Here is a 19,513-nt window from a genome sequence, read left to right as displayed (position 1 = left end):
CTATCAATTTTTCAATCTGTTTCTTCATTTTTCATATTTAGACTGCATAATCCATGGGGTTCAAATTTGAGCCCTACCACTTGCTAAATGTGTATCTTTGGGTAAATAATTTTACTTATCTTTGCTTCATTTTTTTATCATTAAAATGGGGGCTTCTTTTGTATCTACTTCACAGGGCTATATGAGGATTATTTGTAAAGTGCTGAGAACGGTGCCTGACACACAGTGAGCATTAAAAAAAAGTCTGTTGTTATTTTCACTCTTTTAATAATTACTAAGTTAAAAATATGTATTATAGAAAATTGGGAGAACACAGAAAAACACTGGCAAGAAAAATTGTGCATAATCCTACCACAATCTGCAGTGGATTGCCTTCAAGTTATTGTTTTAAAAGCTCATATATTAAGTGTAAACATATATTTTACAAACTTGGGTGACCATACAGTACTGCTTCACATATTTTTGGTCACTGTAATTATTCATGGCTCTGTCCTTCATTCTCTAAGTATCTTAGGTTAAATGATAAGTTATATGGCCACCTGTTCATACCATATATGCTACTCTGAATCCTACATTTTATTTAATATCAAACAATAGTTGCCTTTCAAAACATTAGGTATTGTTCCAAAATTTCATGTGTAACAAGTTGTATACAGTATATGACTGAACTATATTTAATCAATCAAACCATTATCTTTTTTAAAAACAAGAAAAAATATGGATATAACATTACTAAATGTAAAATATAAATTTCTTAAAATTAGGGGAGCCTGGGTGGCTCAGTTGGTTAAGCACCTACCTTCGGCTCAGGTTATGATCCCAGGCTCCTGGGATCGAGTCCCATGTTTGGCTCCCTGCTCAGTGGAGAGTCTCCCTTCCCTCTGCCCCTCCCTGTGCTCTCTGTCTCTTTCTCTCTCTCTCTCAAATAAATAAATAAAATCTTTAAAAAATTTTTCTTAAAACTAAATACCCTTGTGGTATTATTTCTATCTAGAGAATAGATAGAAACACAAACAGTACCAAATACACATAATTATGGAGTATATGATTAAGACCATTTTTTATATCAATCAGGAAACTTCAGATTATTCAATAAATTCAGTTAGGAGAATTCATTAGCTCTGTTTTTTAAAATATTGTTCTTAATCTCTAAGTACACACGAACATAAATTTCAGATAGATTATGACTATATATAACCATACACATATGGTAAATAATAAACTATAAAGACAATAAAATTGTAAGAGCTAAATTAATAAAATATTTATTTCATTTCATGGTGAAGGAAGTATTAAACATATGAACTACATTTTAAAGTAACTGATAGATTTGATCACATAAAAGGCAAAATTTCTGTTATGTGTCAAAAAAAACCAAGTAATAAATCAAAGAGCAATCTAGAAAAATATATGATAGTGCATGATTTATTATCCTCAAAATAACAAACTCCTTTAAAGACGACAAAAAAATTACCAGACTTGAAAGTGAGCAAAGAAAAGAATTTAAAAATTCATAAAAGTAGAAATGAGACTGATCAATATACAAATGAAAAAGTATTCAATTTTGCTGGTAATCAAAGAAATTCTATTTAAAACGTTGGTGAGATATAATTTTCCTTATAAAATTATCAACTAAAAAATACTATTCAGTTCTGGTGAAGGAAAAAGTAAAATCAACTTTCTCCTAGTGTGTTCATAGAAATATAAATTATAACTTTTCAGGAAGAAAAGTTATCAAAGTGTATTAAAAGTTCAGAAATGTATTCTTAATAATCTGTACCACAAGATATGCATGATGCTTATCAATCACTGTAATCATGAAAAATTGGAAATTCACTAAATGATCCAGCATAAAAGATTGGTAAATAATTTATATGGCATGCATATAATGTTATATTTTTTAAATCAATAGTTTAGAAAAGGATAAGATTATATTATGCTGTGGGAAAGGTCATAATATATTAAGTTACAAAAAAAAGCAGATTACAATATATGTATAGAATGATCCCAACTTTGTTTTTGTTTAAATATTTTATTTGTTTGACAGAGAAAGTGAGAATGAACAGGGGGAGCTGCAGAGGGAGAGGAAGAAGCAAACTCCCCGCTGAACAGGAAGCCCAGTGTGGGGCCAATCCCAGGACCCTGGGATCGTGACCTGAGCAGAAGGCAGACGCTTAACTGACTGAGCCACCCAGGCGCTCCAGAATGATCCCAACTTTGTAAGGAACATTAGTATATTATATAAGGAGATGTTAGACTTTAATTCTTCCTACCTCAGATTTGATTAGAGTGTCAATATAATGGATAATAGATAATGAAGTGTGAGACTAATAACTAATTGCAGAATTTATAAAGGAAATAATCAAATAATCTAGACCCATTCCAGAACACTTGATCTCCCTCACCGGCTCTGAAAATATAAAAGGGCAGGAGAAAGATGGGTAAGAAAGCCATCTTGGTCCTGAGAGTCTGATGACAGAGGCATATGAATGGCTTGCTTTCCAGAGCATGTTGGGATGACAGATATGTTAGCAGGTCCTGTAGACTAGCTGTGGACCACACAAGAAAGATAGGATGCCAGCTGTCTGAAGACCAGCCTGAGAGGCTCCTGAGCAGGCCTAAGGCCAGTCTACCATTGTCCCAGGTGCAGCAGACCCTCAGCAAGCCAGGGCTAAATTAGGGAAAGCAGCAGTTAGTTAGCTGGGAGGACAGAGCAGAGCAGAGAGGCTAAGGGAGGCAAAGACAGTTGTGCTTTCCTCTGGCCCCAGATACCCTGCCTTCAATGTATTGATTGTGCAGTATTTCCACAGGGAAATTATAAAATAGTTGGGACTGCTATGCACTAAAATGATTATTACTGGTTATTTCTGAATGATGTGATGTTGGGATTTTTTTTTTCTTTTTTATAAGTATATTTATCTTCCTAGTGTTCTAGAAACGGTGTGCATTTGCATGTTTAATTGGTAAACATTAGGTATTTTGCACAAATTAGAAGGGTAGGTTTGAAGATGATAGCAATTGAATGAAAAAGCCATAGATCTGAAAGAAATGATAGACTTTATGAAATTCACACAGGCACGGTCAAAATCTGACAATTCTTTTACTTCTCTTTCAAGGCCAGAAAATGGTAGTAAGAGTTACAGATTTTATATGGATCCATTCTGCTAACAATATTTTTATGGCTACTGGAGAGCAGAGAAAGGTAGGGGACTTAGGTATTCTAAAAAGATTCCAGTCTAGAAGACACCCCCTCTCATCAGTATCAACTAATGGACCAGGGTTAAGTGGTGACAATTTATGCTTTGTGCCCTCAAGAAACTTCTTCCTCTCCATCTAACTTATTAATGGAAATTTCCTTCCCAGGACCACGCTGCACAACTTCATAGAGAGTCCTTCTCATTCTAGTGTGGATGATCTTTATAAAGTTGGGCAGTGTGCAGCCTGCATGCGTAGCCACAGGACCCCATGTGAAAAGCTCATTATAATGCTCCCTCCTAGATAAGCCTTTTGTAACCAGCCCAAATCTCCCTCCTTCACTTTACGCAAACTTTTATTTCCCACCCATTTTTACGATATTTCCTTAAGCTGTCTTGTCTTTTATGTGTGTGGGGCTCCTGGCATCTCAGAGGGCACTCTAAGAGCAGAGCCTGGTTTCTAACATCTGAAGAAATGAAAGCGTGAATGTAAATCACTACCGTAATAACCAGATTAGGCCTGACATGGGATTGCTTATGCTAAGCCCCATGACAGCAAACCAAAACTTAACTAAGTTTCTATGCTGTGCTCTCCCAGAAAAGGAAGGCCAAGGTCAATCAATCCGTGCTTACTTGCTCAGCACAAGTTACCTGACCTGGCTCCAAGATTTCTCTTTGCTTTGTATAAGAAAAGCAACCCTGCTTTAACCCATCAGCAAACACCCAGGGTAACTTCCTTATTCCTACTCACTTTGGTCTATAAAAATTGCTCACCCTCTACCGCTCTTTAGAGATCTTTTTTATCTGCTACATTGGATGCTGCCCCATTCAAGAACTGCTGAATTTTTATTAGATCTGTAAATTGTGGAAATTTTTCTTTGAACAGTTCATATGGACTGGATCCAGAAGTTCTCTTCTATCCTCCCTTGGTGGAGACTAGATGACTCTGCAGACTTGTCACCTGCAGCCAGCCATGAGGACCCTGGTTGTCAGATCCCGATGAAGAGAGGAAGTCACAACTACGTTTGGGAATGGCTACCTTCAGCCACAGGAGGACCCTCGCCATGGATGGGCATTTTCTCCGCCCCACATCATTCTTTGATTCCATTCTGAATCCATTCTCTGGAGCCGCTCTCAGGCTTCCACTGGCCAGTGATGACATGAGGATCTTGATGATAACTCAGGTTGGCATGTGCTCCTAAGAGAGGAGACCCAGGAAAATGTCTGCCTGAATCCTTGACCCCCTTATGATTCTTCAGTTCCCTCTGGTTCCGTTTCAAGGCTGAAGATGGTACCTGACCTGGGTGGGTGCAGGTGATTAGGAAGAGGAAACCGGACAGGAATGTACAGGTTGATCCTGTGTTTGCGGGAAACGGGACTGGTTCTGCAGCAATTAGAAACTGTCTAGAAGATTGTGAGGCTTCCTGGAAGTTGCCTGCTGCTATCCATGGGCAGGGCTGGCTGGCAGATACATGCTAGTATGGTATGCTACATTGGCTGGTGCTGGCTCCTCCATAGACAGTCATGTCCTCTGGATCCTGACCAAAGTCTGTTCCTCTTACCACCTTCCTTCTGAACCCGTGCTTACTATTCATCCTTGTGATCAGAATGTGGCTTCTGTGTACTGAATCCGTATGAGGGTTTCATTCACCTGACAGTTATTTGCAGCAGATCTTTTTTCAAAACCTGACATCAAGGCACTCTATAAATTTGATTCATGTGTGTATACAAGTCTTCCTGAGTGGGGTTAACCACAGGTTCTCTGGCGGTAAAAAACGAGTTTTTGGAATAGCAGGTCTGAGGACCCACCCTGGGGCCATGGTGTAGACACCGGTCATAGCAGCCATTGAGCCTTCTCATAGTCACATCCTGGTATTACTTCCCCAAATGCATGTAATCTGAGGTTTTATTCATTTTTTCAAATCAATTGGAGAGATGCACATTTCTGATCAACTCTGCTTTGCCTTGGGGAGAAAAGAATGGCAGAGGCTTCTAACCCACTGTTAATTGGGATTTCACTAAGATAGAGCAGGCATTTGGCAAATGGGGAGAGAGGGAGGAAAGAAGAAGGGAGAGAAGAGAAGGGAGAAAGGAGGAAAAAGGAGGGTGTTGGAGGGAAGCTTATTTCCTGAACGCAGAGGCATTCGAGGATATCATGTGCAGCAAATTAAACGATCCTTCAGCAAGAATTTTGACAAGAAAATTTCATTAGGGATTTAAATCTCTATGGAAGCTCAAGTTGCTGCATTAAGATATGAAAATTGTGCAAATATTGTTCCTTAGAATAATGTTTGCTGCAGGTCATTGAGTTTCAGTCAATGAAATGGAGAGTGATAAATGTCAGTGGCAATAACGGGAGGAAGGAGGGGTGGTGGGGGGGAAGGGAGAGCCCAGCAGTCGAAGGCTCAGGCCCTGGAGTCATCTGGATCAGCAGTTAGACTCCAGCATTAACTAGCTGAGTGACCTTGAGAAAGTTTAACACCTCCGAGGCCTAATTTCCTCATCTATAAAATGTGAGCAGTTTCCAGCCACTCTGCTAGACTGTGACTATGAGGGTTTAATGAGATAATCCAAGTAAGGCCCCCTGGCACAGTGCCGGGCACACGTGGGCTCTGAACACATATTCGTGTGATTATACTGATGAGTCAAGGTGGTGGGCTAATGTTCATCTGGCACTGACTTCTCGTCAGTCTGGGTTATAGCAACCTATAGCAATAATAATCACCCTTTTCTGGGTGAAAGCCTGAGGCTCAGGGGCCAAGTGAATCTGCCAAGGTCACAGGGGTGTAAGTGCTTCCATTAGAATCATGCCCATGCTTATGTCTCAATGTGTTTTTCTCCCTCACTAGATGGCAGGGGCCTCAGAGCCTAAACTCTGTGTGTACCTTTGTACTAACGGAATCTGGCCAGTTGGATGGTCCTTGGTGGATGCTCAGAAAATACCGGTGGGGTGAATTCAGGACTGCATAAATAAATGGAGGCACGAGTGCATAAATGGTGCTATCATGCTTTTCCCATTTATTTTATTTTATTATTTAAAAAAAGATTTTATTTATTTGACAGAGAGAGAGCACAAGTGGGGGGAGCAGCAGAGGGAGAGGGAGAAGCAGGCTCCCCGCTGAGCAGGGACACAGGGCTCGATCCCAGGACCCCGGGATCATGACCTGAGCCAAAGGCAGACGCTTAACCGACTGAGCCACCCAGGCACCCCTCCTTTTCCCATTTGAACTCTGTCTCCATGGGGACTCATCCATTGGGTTTCTCAATGCTTTATTTTTTAGTTTTTATTTCAAGGCTTTCTGGAGCTCTGACTCACATAATCTTATGCCATTTTATAGGAAACAGGAGAAAAAGGGGGAAAAAAAATCCATATACTTCCACAACCCAAATACTGAAAGTTCCCTTTCAGCATTTCAGGATATATTTTATTTTTTTCTACCATTGGACCAAGGGATGTTCCTACTGCAATTTTATATGAAAATAATTTTCTATGTTGCTGTTTCACCTAATAGGAATATTTCTTACAGGTATCATTTTAATGGTAATTTAATAGAACATTATAGATATGCCATATGATATTTCACTTAAACATAGTTTTGTTGTTGGTTTTCAGCATGTGTCCATTTTTTCACCATTAGAAATACAGCTGCACTAAATATTTTTACACATATAAGACCTAGGTTTTCAGGCTAGTGACTGTGGTTATGAGATCAGTTTTCTTGAAGGAGCACAGTCCTACTGGTAGGCCTCATCCTCAGTTTTGCAGAGATGGACTATGATATCTAAGTGGATGGCAAGGGTTTTATTAGATTGTTTAAAGAGAGATTATTTCACCTATTTTGTATCATATGCAAGCCCTGCCCCCATACCTTGTCCTCTATCCTATTGATAGATATTCCATGGCTATATATGACAAGTAAAAAGGAAGGAAGGAGAGAAAGAAGGAAGAAAGGAAGGAAAGAGGGAGGGAGAAGGAGAGGGAGGGAAGGGAAGGAAGAAGCCTAAAGGGAAGATATAATGAAAAAAATAGAAAGGAAAGGGAGAAGAGAAAGGAAGTAAAGAGAAAAGAAAGAAGAGGGGAAAACAGAGGGAAACTAGGTACATCAGCCAAAATTAAAAAAAGAGGAAACAAGAAGAAAGAAATTAGCAAGCCCATTCTTCCACGGGCTTTGCAATATTCCAAATCCACGTCCCCAACCACAACCATACGTTTGAGACATCCGCTTAGCGAGCAGAAAAATCTCAAGATGAAACAAATGTAACACACTCTAGTAACTGTCCCCTATTAAGGTGATTCCTAGACACCAGTGCAGGGAGAGTTACATTTGCAAGGAAATGAGTAGGTAAGATTGTATCGTAGCTCATCTTGCCAAGATAAAACACAATTAAATGAAATTAAACAGGGGCGCCTGGGTGGTTCAGTCGTTAAGCGTCTGCCTTCGGCTCAGGTCATGATCCCAGGGTCCTGGGATCGAGCCCAGCATCGGGCTCCCTGCTCAGTGGGAAGCCTGCTTCTCCCTCTCCCATTCCCCCTGCTTGTGTTCCCTCTCTCACTGTGTCTCTGTCAAATAAATAAATAAATAATCTTAAAAAAAGAAGAAGAAATTAAACTTTTCCTTTTCAAAAACTTTGCATTTCCGAGGGAAATGTAGGTTAATATTTGGCGCCCAGGGTGGGGTGGGGTACAAAATGCAAAATATGCATTTTGAGAAGATGTTGAAAGATAGTTAGACATGTTCATTATACAGCAATGTGCTCACAACAGGACAACTTCTGTCTGTCATCAATACACAATATTTTGTTGAAGTTTGTCTTATGCATGTTCAGTATTCAAAAAACCATAACATTGTCTTTGTAATTTGGAAATGCCTGTCATGATTCTCACTGAATTAAATTACTGATTCGATAAAAATCTCCTTTCCATAGTGGTGATTCAATTGTAGCAGTCATTGAAAGAGCAGAAGATTATTTACAAATAAAGCAAAAAATTCACATTTGACTAGAATTGGTCAGAGTAGTATCAAATGTTACCTTTTACTTCATATAGAAACAAAAAACTAAGGATTAGCAATATTTCTTAGTGGCACATTATCTTCTTTCATGAATGAAAAAAAGAATTTGCCAACTGTCCAGGAATCAGTGATATGCAAATAGTGTTGCTAAAGATGGGTTTTTTTTACAGTTTAAAAACTTCTTATATAATTTTAGATGCCTATTTTCTTACTTTAGTAAGTATGGTAAAGGTTAATAGGCTTAATATTAACACAGTTCCAAGCAAAGGGTAAGAACCAATGAGAGTGTAGTTTCCATAACATTCTGTTAGGTCAATAATGAGCTCTGTTCTATTTCCTTGCTTTCATAATGGGTGGTGGGGGGAGTCTGAAAGCTAAGGGAGCAGGGTTTGCTGGAGTTTCCAGTGTAGGTCAGTGGCAGAGCTGAATCTGGAGACCAGGTCCCATCTCAGGAGAAGACCAGACCTAGACTTAGACCAAGTTAGTTCTGAGCGAGAGCTTTGAACGTTAACGCCTGTCCCTTGGCAGCATTCAGAGACAAATGACCGAAATACAGCCTTCAGCTGAGTTAGCAACCGTTGCTCAGAGTAAGCACTGCCTACATATTGTGTTAGAGAAAGAAGAAAAATGCTTGACCTACTTGGATCCGATAAGATGGAATCAGTTTTCGGCAGAAATTGATCACAGCGGACTCCTTGGTAGCCTTCTTTGCACCTGAGACAAGGGGATAAATGACAAACATACGCATGTGGTTGTGAAAGATTTCAACAAGCAAAATAGCCATCAATTACACAAATGTGAGAACAGTACATTCATGCTTTTGCATTGTTTGATTCAGTCTTCTAACACTGACAGATGGATTTTAGCCTATTTACGTGCAGAAAACCCAGCACGGCTTTGCTTTTTTAGTTTTAGATGGAATACCTAACGAGCAAATTGAATAGCATTTTAAGATGGCCCTCGAAGCAATGTGAGTAATAGTTATCTTCAGATTCTAATTCTGAATGCAGGTATATGCAGGTCTTTTCTTTATTCAATGCACTAGTCTCTCAAAGGCTGCAAATACCCTTTCGGTAGCATATTTTAAGGGTCATTTTGCTAATAAAAAATCATTTTCTGACATAAGTGATCAAATCTAATCAGATTTGGCTACTGTTTATCTTCCTCGTGTTTTATTAGTTTGTTCATTTGCTAATTTTACCTTTTTTTTTTTTTTTTTTTTTTGATGTAGCTATTCTTCAAGTCAGCATCGCTTAACTGCTTGGCCAGAAAAAACAGCATTTATTTTAGATCTGCTAAGATCTGAAAGGCATCTATGTCTACATGCAAGGTCTCTGTGCATTCCCTCTAAACTCATATTTTTCCCTCCTTATTTTTCTCTTTTATATTCACAAACATGTGCAAACACTGGACAAGGCAACTTTCCTGAGGTGGGTGCAATTCGGAGGCCAGGAATATGCCTGAAAGCACCCGCAATGAGGCACGTCACCTCAGCCCTGCCAGTCTTCTGTTGAGTCTTCACACAGCTCACTCCTTCAGGGCTGCGTGGCCACCGCAGACAGCCTTGGCTCATCAGCTGGCAGTTCAAGGAACAAACAGAGGCGATGCCCCCACGCCTGCCTCTGTAAGCGGGGTGGTGGCATTTAGTGGTCTGCTGGAAGCTTAATCTGTCATGCTCGAGTTAAGCACGGGAGCATCCATTGTTGCTTGTGGGATGAATCTGTCCTACTTACACAGGAGGAAATTGTGCTGCTAGCATAAAAATCAGATTTAAAAAACAATCCTCTGGTTGTTAGAAATCTGTGAAATCGACAAAAGAATTCAAAGAGACTGTTCTGTCAGAGACAAGGGCTGTGAATTCTTTCTGAAGAATATGCTTTGTTTTTTGGGTGTAATAAAGTATTAGATAAGGTCTGTTGCAGTGGGAGCAGCAGCTGAAGGGTGCGGAGGTAATTTTACTACCTTTCATTGTGAGCCAAATTGGAAGTCAGGTGATCGGGCAGGCTCTCTTTAGCATCTTCTTAAGCCTGGCATTCTGGAGTGTATTTGGCAATTTTCCTCGTTGACTAAGAACAAAGACTCCTGATATATGGATACCCCAGATACCCAACAGGCTGTTGAAAAAATTTGTTTGAGCAGCCACATATTTTCATAACTTTTTTTAAATTCATTTATTGCACTTGAAATAAAGCAGGCATATCACTTGGTCTGTAATGGTAGAAAGTCAGAAAATACTTAGGACCGAATCACATTTGTTATGAAAAAATAAACTGCTCTCCAAAAGCGGTCGTACAGCTGTTCGTGTGCCTTTATTCAGAATTACCAGAACCACAATGCTTTAATCTTCATTTCCCCAGAAACGATGAGTTATGAGCTGGGTGTGTGCTATGGTGCGCATTCATGTTTTTGGAGGTTTTATTTCCGACATACGTGGGAGATTTGAAGCGTACTTTTCTCTTTTACTCTTTGCATCTTCATTTAATATGAAAATGGTTCCTAGGGAGATGGCTGCTTTTAAGGGAAAGTGCTTTTTTGTTTTGTTTTGTTTTGCTTTTTAAGGGGTTCTTCGTTACTTACAATGCATTATTCCATTTGTCTGTGGAAAGGAAACTATGAAAAGATGTTTGACATTTTTCTAGGCTTAAACTGATTTTCTGTTGGTGTGCGCCCACTTTGAAGAGCTCAGGCCTCATGGGGTATCTGGAAAACAGCACAGCAAGGGCCTTCAATGCGGCTTCATCCCTGTGTGCTGCAGATAGTCAATGATGATGCTGGAGGAGACCAAGCCAGGCTAGGAAACCCCCCACAGGCTCTGTGACTGGCTACATAGCCAGTTCTGCTCCTTTGTTAAGCAGGCAGTGTCTCTGCTAATTGGTTGCTGGGTTTTAAGAATGACACATTAAAATTTCCATTTGAAAATCACACATATGTTACCTTGGTAAGTTCAGACCCATCCAGATATGAAGACTGAATGGGCCAGCAGGTAATGCCAATGCATCAGATTGAATTCATGATGATATTAAAGACATAAAGCAAAGCAAAAAAAAAAAAAAAAAAGTCAAGATGCACATCTATTGCACTGATGGAGTTTGGTGGGCTTCTTTGGAGAAATATCATTGTATGTTTATTTTGGTTTTGGTTAGTCTTGGGAGGATTTTGAGAGTGTTTTTGTTCATTTTTTTAAGATGTTTGCTTTTTGAAGAATACAGTAAAACAGAAATTCATATAATAAAAAGGTATTTGTTCATCTAAGATAGCATGACAGAATTTATAAAATTTTAAAAATACATGTGTAATCTAATGATAAATGTTTTTTAAAAAGCACAAATCTTCTCTTCCCTAGGTTAATATTCTATTTCTTTTCCTATTCTTCATTGCTTTCAAATCTCCATTCAATTCATCCAGTCCCTGTTCTATGAATTTCTTTATCCCTTAGAAACATCGTATCACAGTGATTGTATTTAAAAAAATCCCAATATTCCCTGGTGGTTTTCCAGGTAAGTTCTGATTCTACAGCTGAATGGTGTAGGAAGAGGGAGTAGGCTCAGGACAGGAAATACAGTCAAGGATCACAAATAGTTATATAAAGAAAATGGGAGAATTATTATCAACAGTGAAACAAGCACAGAAAACACTCAGTCTGCAAGAGCTAAGACATTTTACCTTGAAAAAAAATTAGTCTTAAATTCTGTGTTTATCTACTCTGTGGTGAAGGAGAGGTCACTCCTGAAACCAGTAAGTTCTTGATCATGTTGTTTGCTTTATTTCCAAATTTAAAAGGCAGAAGGGAAGGACATAGTTGAGAAAACAATGCCCAAAGCAAGGTAGGGCAGGTAAGAGGTTGAAGGGAGATTGTATTAGGGTAACCATGGATAAGAGACCTCGGGCTGGCAATGAAGTGGGGGGAAGAGCTTGGAGACAGAGCCCAGTATCTCTCTGCTGGTGAGCCTCAGGGCTGAATCACAAATGACGGTCCTGACTGTCTACAGGGATAGGGCCCGTTGTGTAGTTTCAAATGCAGACATCTCTTTTTCTACTTTTTATATCCTTCCAGCTTGACCCTTGCCCCCCCATCTCAGTTGTTCAGCTGTATCTAAAATAACAAGTTCTCCCTTCTATTCATCTTTCCTCATCTATATTATCCCTGAGAAAAAGTCCAGTTTTACTGAAAAGTTCTAAAAAACAATCCTTGGGCGAAAGAGAAGAAGAGAGTAATACCGGCAAAGATGAGAAAATATAACATGCATGATTGTTAGCTGGATTTCAATACTTGCTTTGTCTGATGTGGTAAAGAAGAAGTGGTCAACACATCACCCAGCCTGGATGTGAAGGACCCAAAGGAAGGGACGTGTAAAATGGTCAATGACTAGCTGATGTTCCCACAGAAATCCCACTGCTAACTTCAGACCATTCCCATCTCCTCTCTCATAATACTCTATGCCAGCTGATTTCTTTAAACACATTTCCTGAGTAACAACTACACTAGTGCTTAATAATATTAGTGACTTTGAGTGAAAATTAAAGAACTCTCACTTGTGACCAACAGCCTCCCTACATTTCCAGAGGATTCTTCCATTTTCCCTCTTCCTTTTGTTAGAAAAACAAAACAAAATAACACAAAAACAACCCAAAAACTGTTCCACTGAGGGAACTGTACTAGCTTTACTCCTCATTTGTTGATTTCCTGGTCATATACTCATTAATGGAAGGCGTCATCATTTTTTCACTGCACTGTTCTCCAGTCCTACTCTGTTTTTATTGTGAGGGTATTGATTATGCACACGGATGGCCCAGCCAATACACGGTCTCTAAGCACACGTCTTCCTCTTGTTTATCATAATGATTTACAGTGCTGAGTTTACAGTCTCACTTCTCTGCTTAGTATTTGCGTGGATGTACTTTACGCAAATCATTTAACATCCCTGTTTCCCAGTTTCAACCCAAATAAAACATGAGCGATGCCAGGAAGGAGAAAAATGAACAAGCACACATAGTTGATATTCTACAATTGCATTTTGGCCATTTTTATGACTACAGGCCTTATATCTGCCATATCTTCAAAGATGTATTTGACATAATTTATAGAGAGAAACGTATGAAGGATAGAAACATGTTCAGATGTTTGCTTCAATCCCTGTGTAGTGCCTGGTCTCTGCATTCACTTTAGAGAAAGTATACATTGCTTTCTTGTTGGAAACTTGATTTTAGACATAAAATTTGAACTAGCAGAAATCAATTAACTTCACAAGAGAAAAGGTGGCAAAATGTGTGGGTTGTTTCCTGCCCGTATCAACTTACATTCATAAAAAAAATGACAATTACTCTTTGATGTTACAGGAAAGTAGACACTTTGTCAGTGATATACAAGTCTGACAATTTTAAGGAGCCTATTAACACTGATTTGAAAAAAGAACAACCCCTCCAGGTATTCTTCTCTATCTCCTGCCAATTCTCTTCAGCCTCAATGTCAGACCTTGGTTGGGGAAAACGGAAAGATCATTTGGCATTTAAACTTTACATTTTGGAGGCAGGCTGGTTTGGAGCACTGCCTGGTTTTAAATCCAGGATCAGCTGTTTGCTGGCTTCTGTGCCTCCTTCCCTTCATATGTAAAATGGAGGTAAGAATAGTAGCTCTCGCTTAGAATTATTATTAAGAATAAGTTATATAATACCTGCGGTTCATGGTAAGCGCTCAAAAAATGTTTGGTTTTGTTTTTTTTTTAAATATTCTTTGAATTTGAAATCATCATCACAGTTTTTCGAGTGGGGAAACAGAATCCAAAGGTTAAGTATCTGATCCCCCACATCTCACATCCAATAAGTATTTGAACTAGAGGCAAACTTAACTGGGGATGACTTTAAAGTCCTCACTTGATCCCTGGCATTTGCTGACATTCTTCATGGAATATCACAGGAATTTCCATTCTTCATGGAAAAACAATACATAAATCCTTATATGCCCAGCTACCTTTTCCAAGATTAGTATTTGAAAATTATGGCCCAAATATCATGAACTGAAGCCATTATTTAACAGTAAGAATTAAAGACCTAGATTTGTAAGTTATTATCCAATCTCAGAATGTTCTTAAGCAAACCATGTCACAGAAACTAGTCACTGATTTAAAGGCAAACTTCTTAAGCTTCATGTTAATTTAAAAGATAATCACTGGGGATGCTCAGTCAATCATCCGACTCTTGCTGTTGGCTCAGGTCCTGATCTCACGGTCGTGGGATCCAGCCCCACTGTCAGGCTCCCTGCTCAGCACAGAGTCGGCTTGTCCCTCTCCCTCTGCTCCTCCCCTACTCGCATTCTCCTCTCTCTCTCTAATAAATAAAAATAAAGTTTTTTAAAATAAATAAATAAATAAATAAATAAATGGTAATCACCAACTACGGATGGGAAGACTCTTCCTGGGCACTACTATTAAAGAATGATAATGACATCTCTTGATTTCAGACTAATTTTGATTTCAGTCCTCAGTTAAAAATCAAAACCAAAACCAATACAAACAAAAACACAGAATAGAGTTCAGCAGGACAAGTGAATTGCCCAGCTTTGAAAAGATGGGGAGTACAGGAGCCAGAATTCCCTACCAGGTCTCCATCTGAATGCAAATGGGTGTCAGATGGACCAGGAACTTTTTCTAGCTAAGGGTCTGCTGCCTACAGTTATTAATGGTGTTAGAGCACATTGCCTTCCCTGCCACTAACTGTTGAAGATGAGATCTAGGTCTGGCTATGGAGAATACTGAGAAACTGATTAGTGTAAGCTTTCTTTAGCTGACTTTAAAATTTAATTAAGTGGTCTTATTTAAAAGGAACACTAATTAAGACAGCAAGATCTTTAAGTTAACTGATTGGAATTAAAATTACCTACAGATTGGCTGTAGGTACAGCCTTTCCAAAATCATTTCAACTATAACTGGAAGAATTTGGAATTGCATTATTTTAAACTGCAAACCACCTTCAAACTCAAGAAAATTTTCCAGTGTGTTATCGATAGCTTTCAAAAATATCACAAATCCCATGGCTGAGGCAACTGTTGCTTATAATGTCATTCATCTTACAAGTATGATGTTTCCTGCTAATGAAGTTTTATCTGCCATCTTAAGAAAGTGTAGAGATTTATTTTTGAAAATTTCCCTTTAGCAAAGTTTGAATTCAAAAGTAGAGGGAGGCCAATTATTTCATCATAAGACTGCTATGATTTCAGAAGTGCATCTGAAAGCATTTGCTCAAAACCAGGAGGCGTGCTGCATTCTGTTAATATTTGGGCCCTAAAGACAGAAATGAAAAGAATGATTGAAAGTCTGAGAAGTTAAAAAATTTTATAACAAATATGTACTTACTCAAATGCAAGTTCTTCTCAACTATATATAGAGTATCAGGGACTTGTATTCAGCAGCCACCCAGACACTCCATTGGTCAAATCACTGTCACAGAGACAGCAACTCATTTACATCAAGTCATTTTACTCCCTGATACGGCAATTCATTTTTGGACAATCAGTGGCTGAGGAGTTCATTCTAAATTCATGTTTTGGCCTTTATAGAGATTTCTGCCCCTATTTGGTCTAGAGCCTCACCTCAGACTTACTATGTCATTGGCAAAATTAAAACACGTAACATAGCATGAGGGTGCTACAGAGGTTAGGGTGTATAGCAATATTATCCAACGCAGCTATGTGGGCTGAAAAAGTCATTCTATCTAATTTAGCTTTGCTTTTACTGCATCTAAAATAAACCATAATCTCTTTTTAGGCTAAGAAGGTAAATAAAGGAGTAATATATTGGCATTCTTGCAGAAAGACTTTATATTTCACTGTCACATTGGAGGTACTAAAATACTAATTTCCCTTCTCAAGAATGAAAGGATTGGGGGGTGGTAATAAGGACAGGGGGAGGGTAGATGGAGTTTTGTTTTGTCAATTCAAATTTGATTGAGAAAATGCTACATTACTAATTTCCTAGCACACACAAAATCTGTTTTGACAAATAAGAGATTCTAGTTTTCAAGGGTGGTAGCCTGTTATGGTGGAAGAGGCATGTCCTCTGGATATAAGATGATCCCCAAGTCTGCCACACAGAAGTGTGACAGAGGTCTGCGGTTGACCTCTCTGAAGTCTCAGGTGCTCATCTCTGTCCTAATTCAGTGCATGTTTGGGCCCGTGTGCACACACTCAGACATGCAAGCACAGACACATGTCACCCCTCTTCCTTGAAAATAAGTCTAAGAATCAGAAAATTTAGGCAGACGATTTAGGTTCTAACATAAAAATCAGCAGAGATTCAGGCTCTCTTCCCCTACTTCCCTAGTTAATGGAAAATTCCCCTGACTGCCTTTGATATTTCCCAGCCAAGAGAGGACCGGGATTTATTGTCACATCCACTCCCTATGATTCCTCTTTATTATTATCACTTACGATGTTTTAAGATTGAGAAGTTAGCCAATCACAGACTTTCTCTGATGCTTCAGGTCCAACATCAGCAGATTCCTTCACTTGTCTCTACTTGCTTGGAATTAGGAGAGCAATTGACGCACATGTCCAGACTAGTCAATGGAAGAAAGGTAATGACCATCCTTGTCCTCTCACAGTTCAGCAAGAAATATAAAACTTAGCCAGAGTAAAACATTTTAATGTTGCTATCAGTCATCTTGGGCCACCATAATAAAGCATCACAGACTGCGTGGCTTCAACAACAGAAAATTATTTTTTCCCAGTCTGGAGTGCAGAATTGCAAGATCAAGGTGCCAGCAAGGTTTGTGTCTGGTGAGGGCTCTCTCACTGGGTTGCAGAGAGTCACCTTCCCACTGTGTCCTCACACAGTGGAGAGAAAGATGTCAATGCCTCACTCTCTCTTCCTCTTCTTGACTTTTGATAAACAACAATGTTTTATATAAGTGTGTCACATATATAATATTTGGAACACACTCATTCTAAGAATGTATTCATTCTTTATGAGAACTTCAAATTTAACTGGGTGTGTTGTATTTTATTCTCTAGATCTGGCAATCACAACTGTATGACAGTAAAAGAACGTGAATAATAATAGAAGAACCATCAGTAAGAACACCCAGATTAAAGTCAGTGTATAATAATTTTGCTATAACTATATCCTGTTGTGATCAATTTAGCAATCTCTTGTTTTAAGGATAAGGAGCCTGGGCACATTATATTTACTTCTATCAACCACAAAAGGGACATAATGAGCTCACAGAGTCTGGAAGGGGAAAATATGAATTTCAATAGCTAGCTCTTAAATGGCCACAGCATTGAAAGAATATGTCAAGAATGTGATGAAGAGCAAATGAAGTAAGGTTGTTTGTAAATGTTAGGTGCAGATTTGTGACTTGATTGTGTGGATCACTAGCTACTACTTTGCATAAATTCTGAATTAACTGTAGGAGTATGCTGGCCAGCAGCCCAAGTGAGACCAAAGGAAGAAAGAAGGCATTCTGCTTCATTCTGCATCTCCCTTTCCTGAGTATAAATTTAATACACATACTATAGCAATTGAAAAGCAGTGAACACAGATACGTAACATAGAGCAGTGATAACCTAAAAATCCAAGATAAGACATAAGAAGACACTCTTCTGGAGGACTGTGAGGTCCTTTCTGGAATTCATGGTTCTCAGAAGGAAACAATGAGAGAGTATGTTATCAACAAGAGATCAAAGAGGCCAGCCTTGTTCCCTGTCTGTGTAGTGTGGGTGATTCCCTGCAGCAAAGCAGTACACAGCTTGATAAGGAAGAGTGAAAAGAAAATAAATCTGAGAGATAAATCTTATTTAAAAGGCATCTTTATGATTGGCATTATAAAGGAGAGCCGGAGCTCATTAGCAAACGAACTGATAAAACCATTCACAGCATGCTTCAAAAAGAAGTGGTAATAATTATTGTCTCTCTAAGAAAGGGGGCAAAATATCCACACAGTGTCATTCACAAATCCCTTTACAGACATCACAGAGCAAGCTGCAAAAAGTCCCACAGCTTTCTGATTTAATTAAGTGAAGAAGGCAAGGAAAGATTTTTACAGTTCACACGCCTGGATCATAGAAGGTTCTACATGAAACATGATTTTTTAAAAGCCATTTTAGAGACCCCTAGAGTTTGCTGAACCGTCATTCAACAGCATAATTTTCCCTGTTTCTCCCAGGATATTGTACAATTGACTAACAGGGTGCAGCATTTCTACCAGCGAAAGGAAGTGGGCAGCTTTGATCAGAATTCACAATAATGTATCTCCCTTGTGTGATAAATGATTTACTGCTGAGGATAAATGGATATAATCTTTCATTATGTATGACATTCATCAGCAACAAGGAAGCTTTGGACTGAATGGAAAGTGATTTCATACTAAAGCTTCATGCAACTCAGACTGAGATGAAAGTGAGGTCTTGCCTTGAAAAAAAAAAGTGGCTCAGGCTTGTAGGTTTAAATGGATGCTCAGTCAAATATAATCATTACTCTAAGTCTGAAAATCTGTTAGGAGGAAACCAGGGAATTATGTGACTAGGTCAACCTCAATTTTGCATAAAAAGCCCCATTTCTTAACCACACTATTCTGTTTACTTAAATGTGTCATTAAGACCAACTTTGAGGACTGAGAATAGCCAGAGAACCAGGTAGGGAGGAGAGAGAGGAGGTGGGGTGGGGTGGAAATGACTTAAATTTCCATTATCATAGAGTCAATGCACCATTTCCAAAGTAGATAAATCAAGAAAGAGAGACTTAGTATATTATTTAGAGACATGAAGTTAACAACTAGGAAAATGCCAAATGAAAATGGTTTAATAAGCTTGCCTGTGTGTCTGGGGAAGGAGATGCAAGCTCAGGAGTGGGAGAGTTGGTGGAGAGGGATGAGACCAGGGCTAGTGGCTTTTCATTATAAGCACATTTGTATTATTATCATCTTTTAGTATACACTTAGATGATGAAGCAATTTAAATGTAGCAAATCATTTCATTTTAAAAATGATTCCAGTATTTTTTTAAAGATTTATTTATTTATTTATTTATGAGAAAGAGAGAGAGAGAGAGTGGTGGGAGGAGCAGAGAGAGGGACAAGCAGACTCCATGCTGAGCGCGGAGCTCCATGCAGGGCTTGATCTCAAGACCCTGAGATCATGATCTGAGCTGAAACCAAGAGTTAGATGCTTAACGGACTGAGCCACCCAGGTGCCCCAAAATGATTCCTGTTCTTGGTTTTATTGACTTTTTAGGACCCAGTTGTAATATCACATCTTTATTTGCTTTTCTTTTCTTTCTTTCTTTCTTTCTTTCTTTCTTTCTTTCTTTCTTTCTTT

At 38.8% G+C, this 19,513-nt stretch overlaps 1 protein-coding gene across 4 annotated transcripts in view; it reads right to left on the bottom strand.

Moving 5' to 3' along the window:
- NRG3 (neuregulin 3) overlaps positions 1-19,513 on the bottom strand; it is a 1,029,538-nt gene that overhangs the window by 229,789 nt on the left and 780,236 nt on the right. For all 4 annotated transcript variants that reach the window (XM_044916509.1, XM_044916510.1, XM_044916511.1 and 1 more), the window contains exon 3: positions 8,847-8,920. In XM_044916509.1, coding sequence (XP_044772444.1) covers positions 8,847-8,920 — 74 coding nt within the window. The remainder of the gene's footprint in view (positions 1-8,846; positions 8,921-19,513) is intronic.

This window comes from Neomonachus schauinslandi, chromosome 6 (assembly GCF_002201575.2).
Source record: "Neomonachus schauinslandi chromosome 6, ASM220157v2, whole genome shotgun sequence".
Lineage (NCBI taxonomy): Eukaryota > Metazoa > Chordata > Mammalia > Carnivora > Phocidae > Neomonachus > Neomonachus schauinslandi.
The sequence above is the reverse complement of the archived record's forward strand: the minus strand, read 5'-3'. Positions and strand labels throughout refer to the sequence as shown.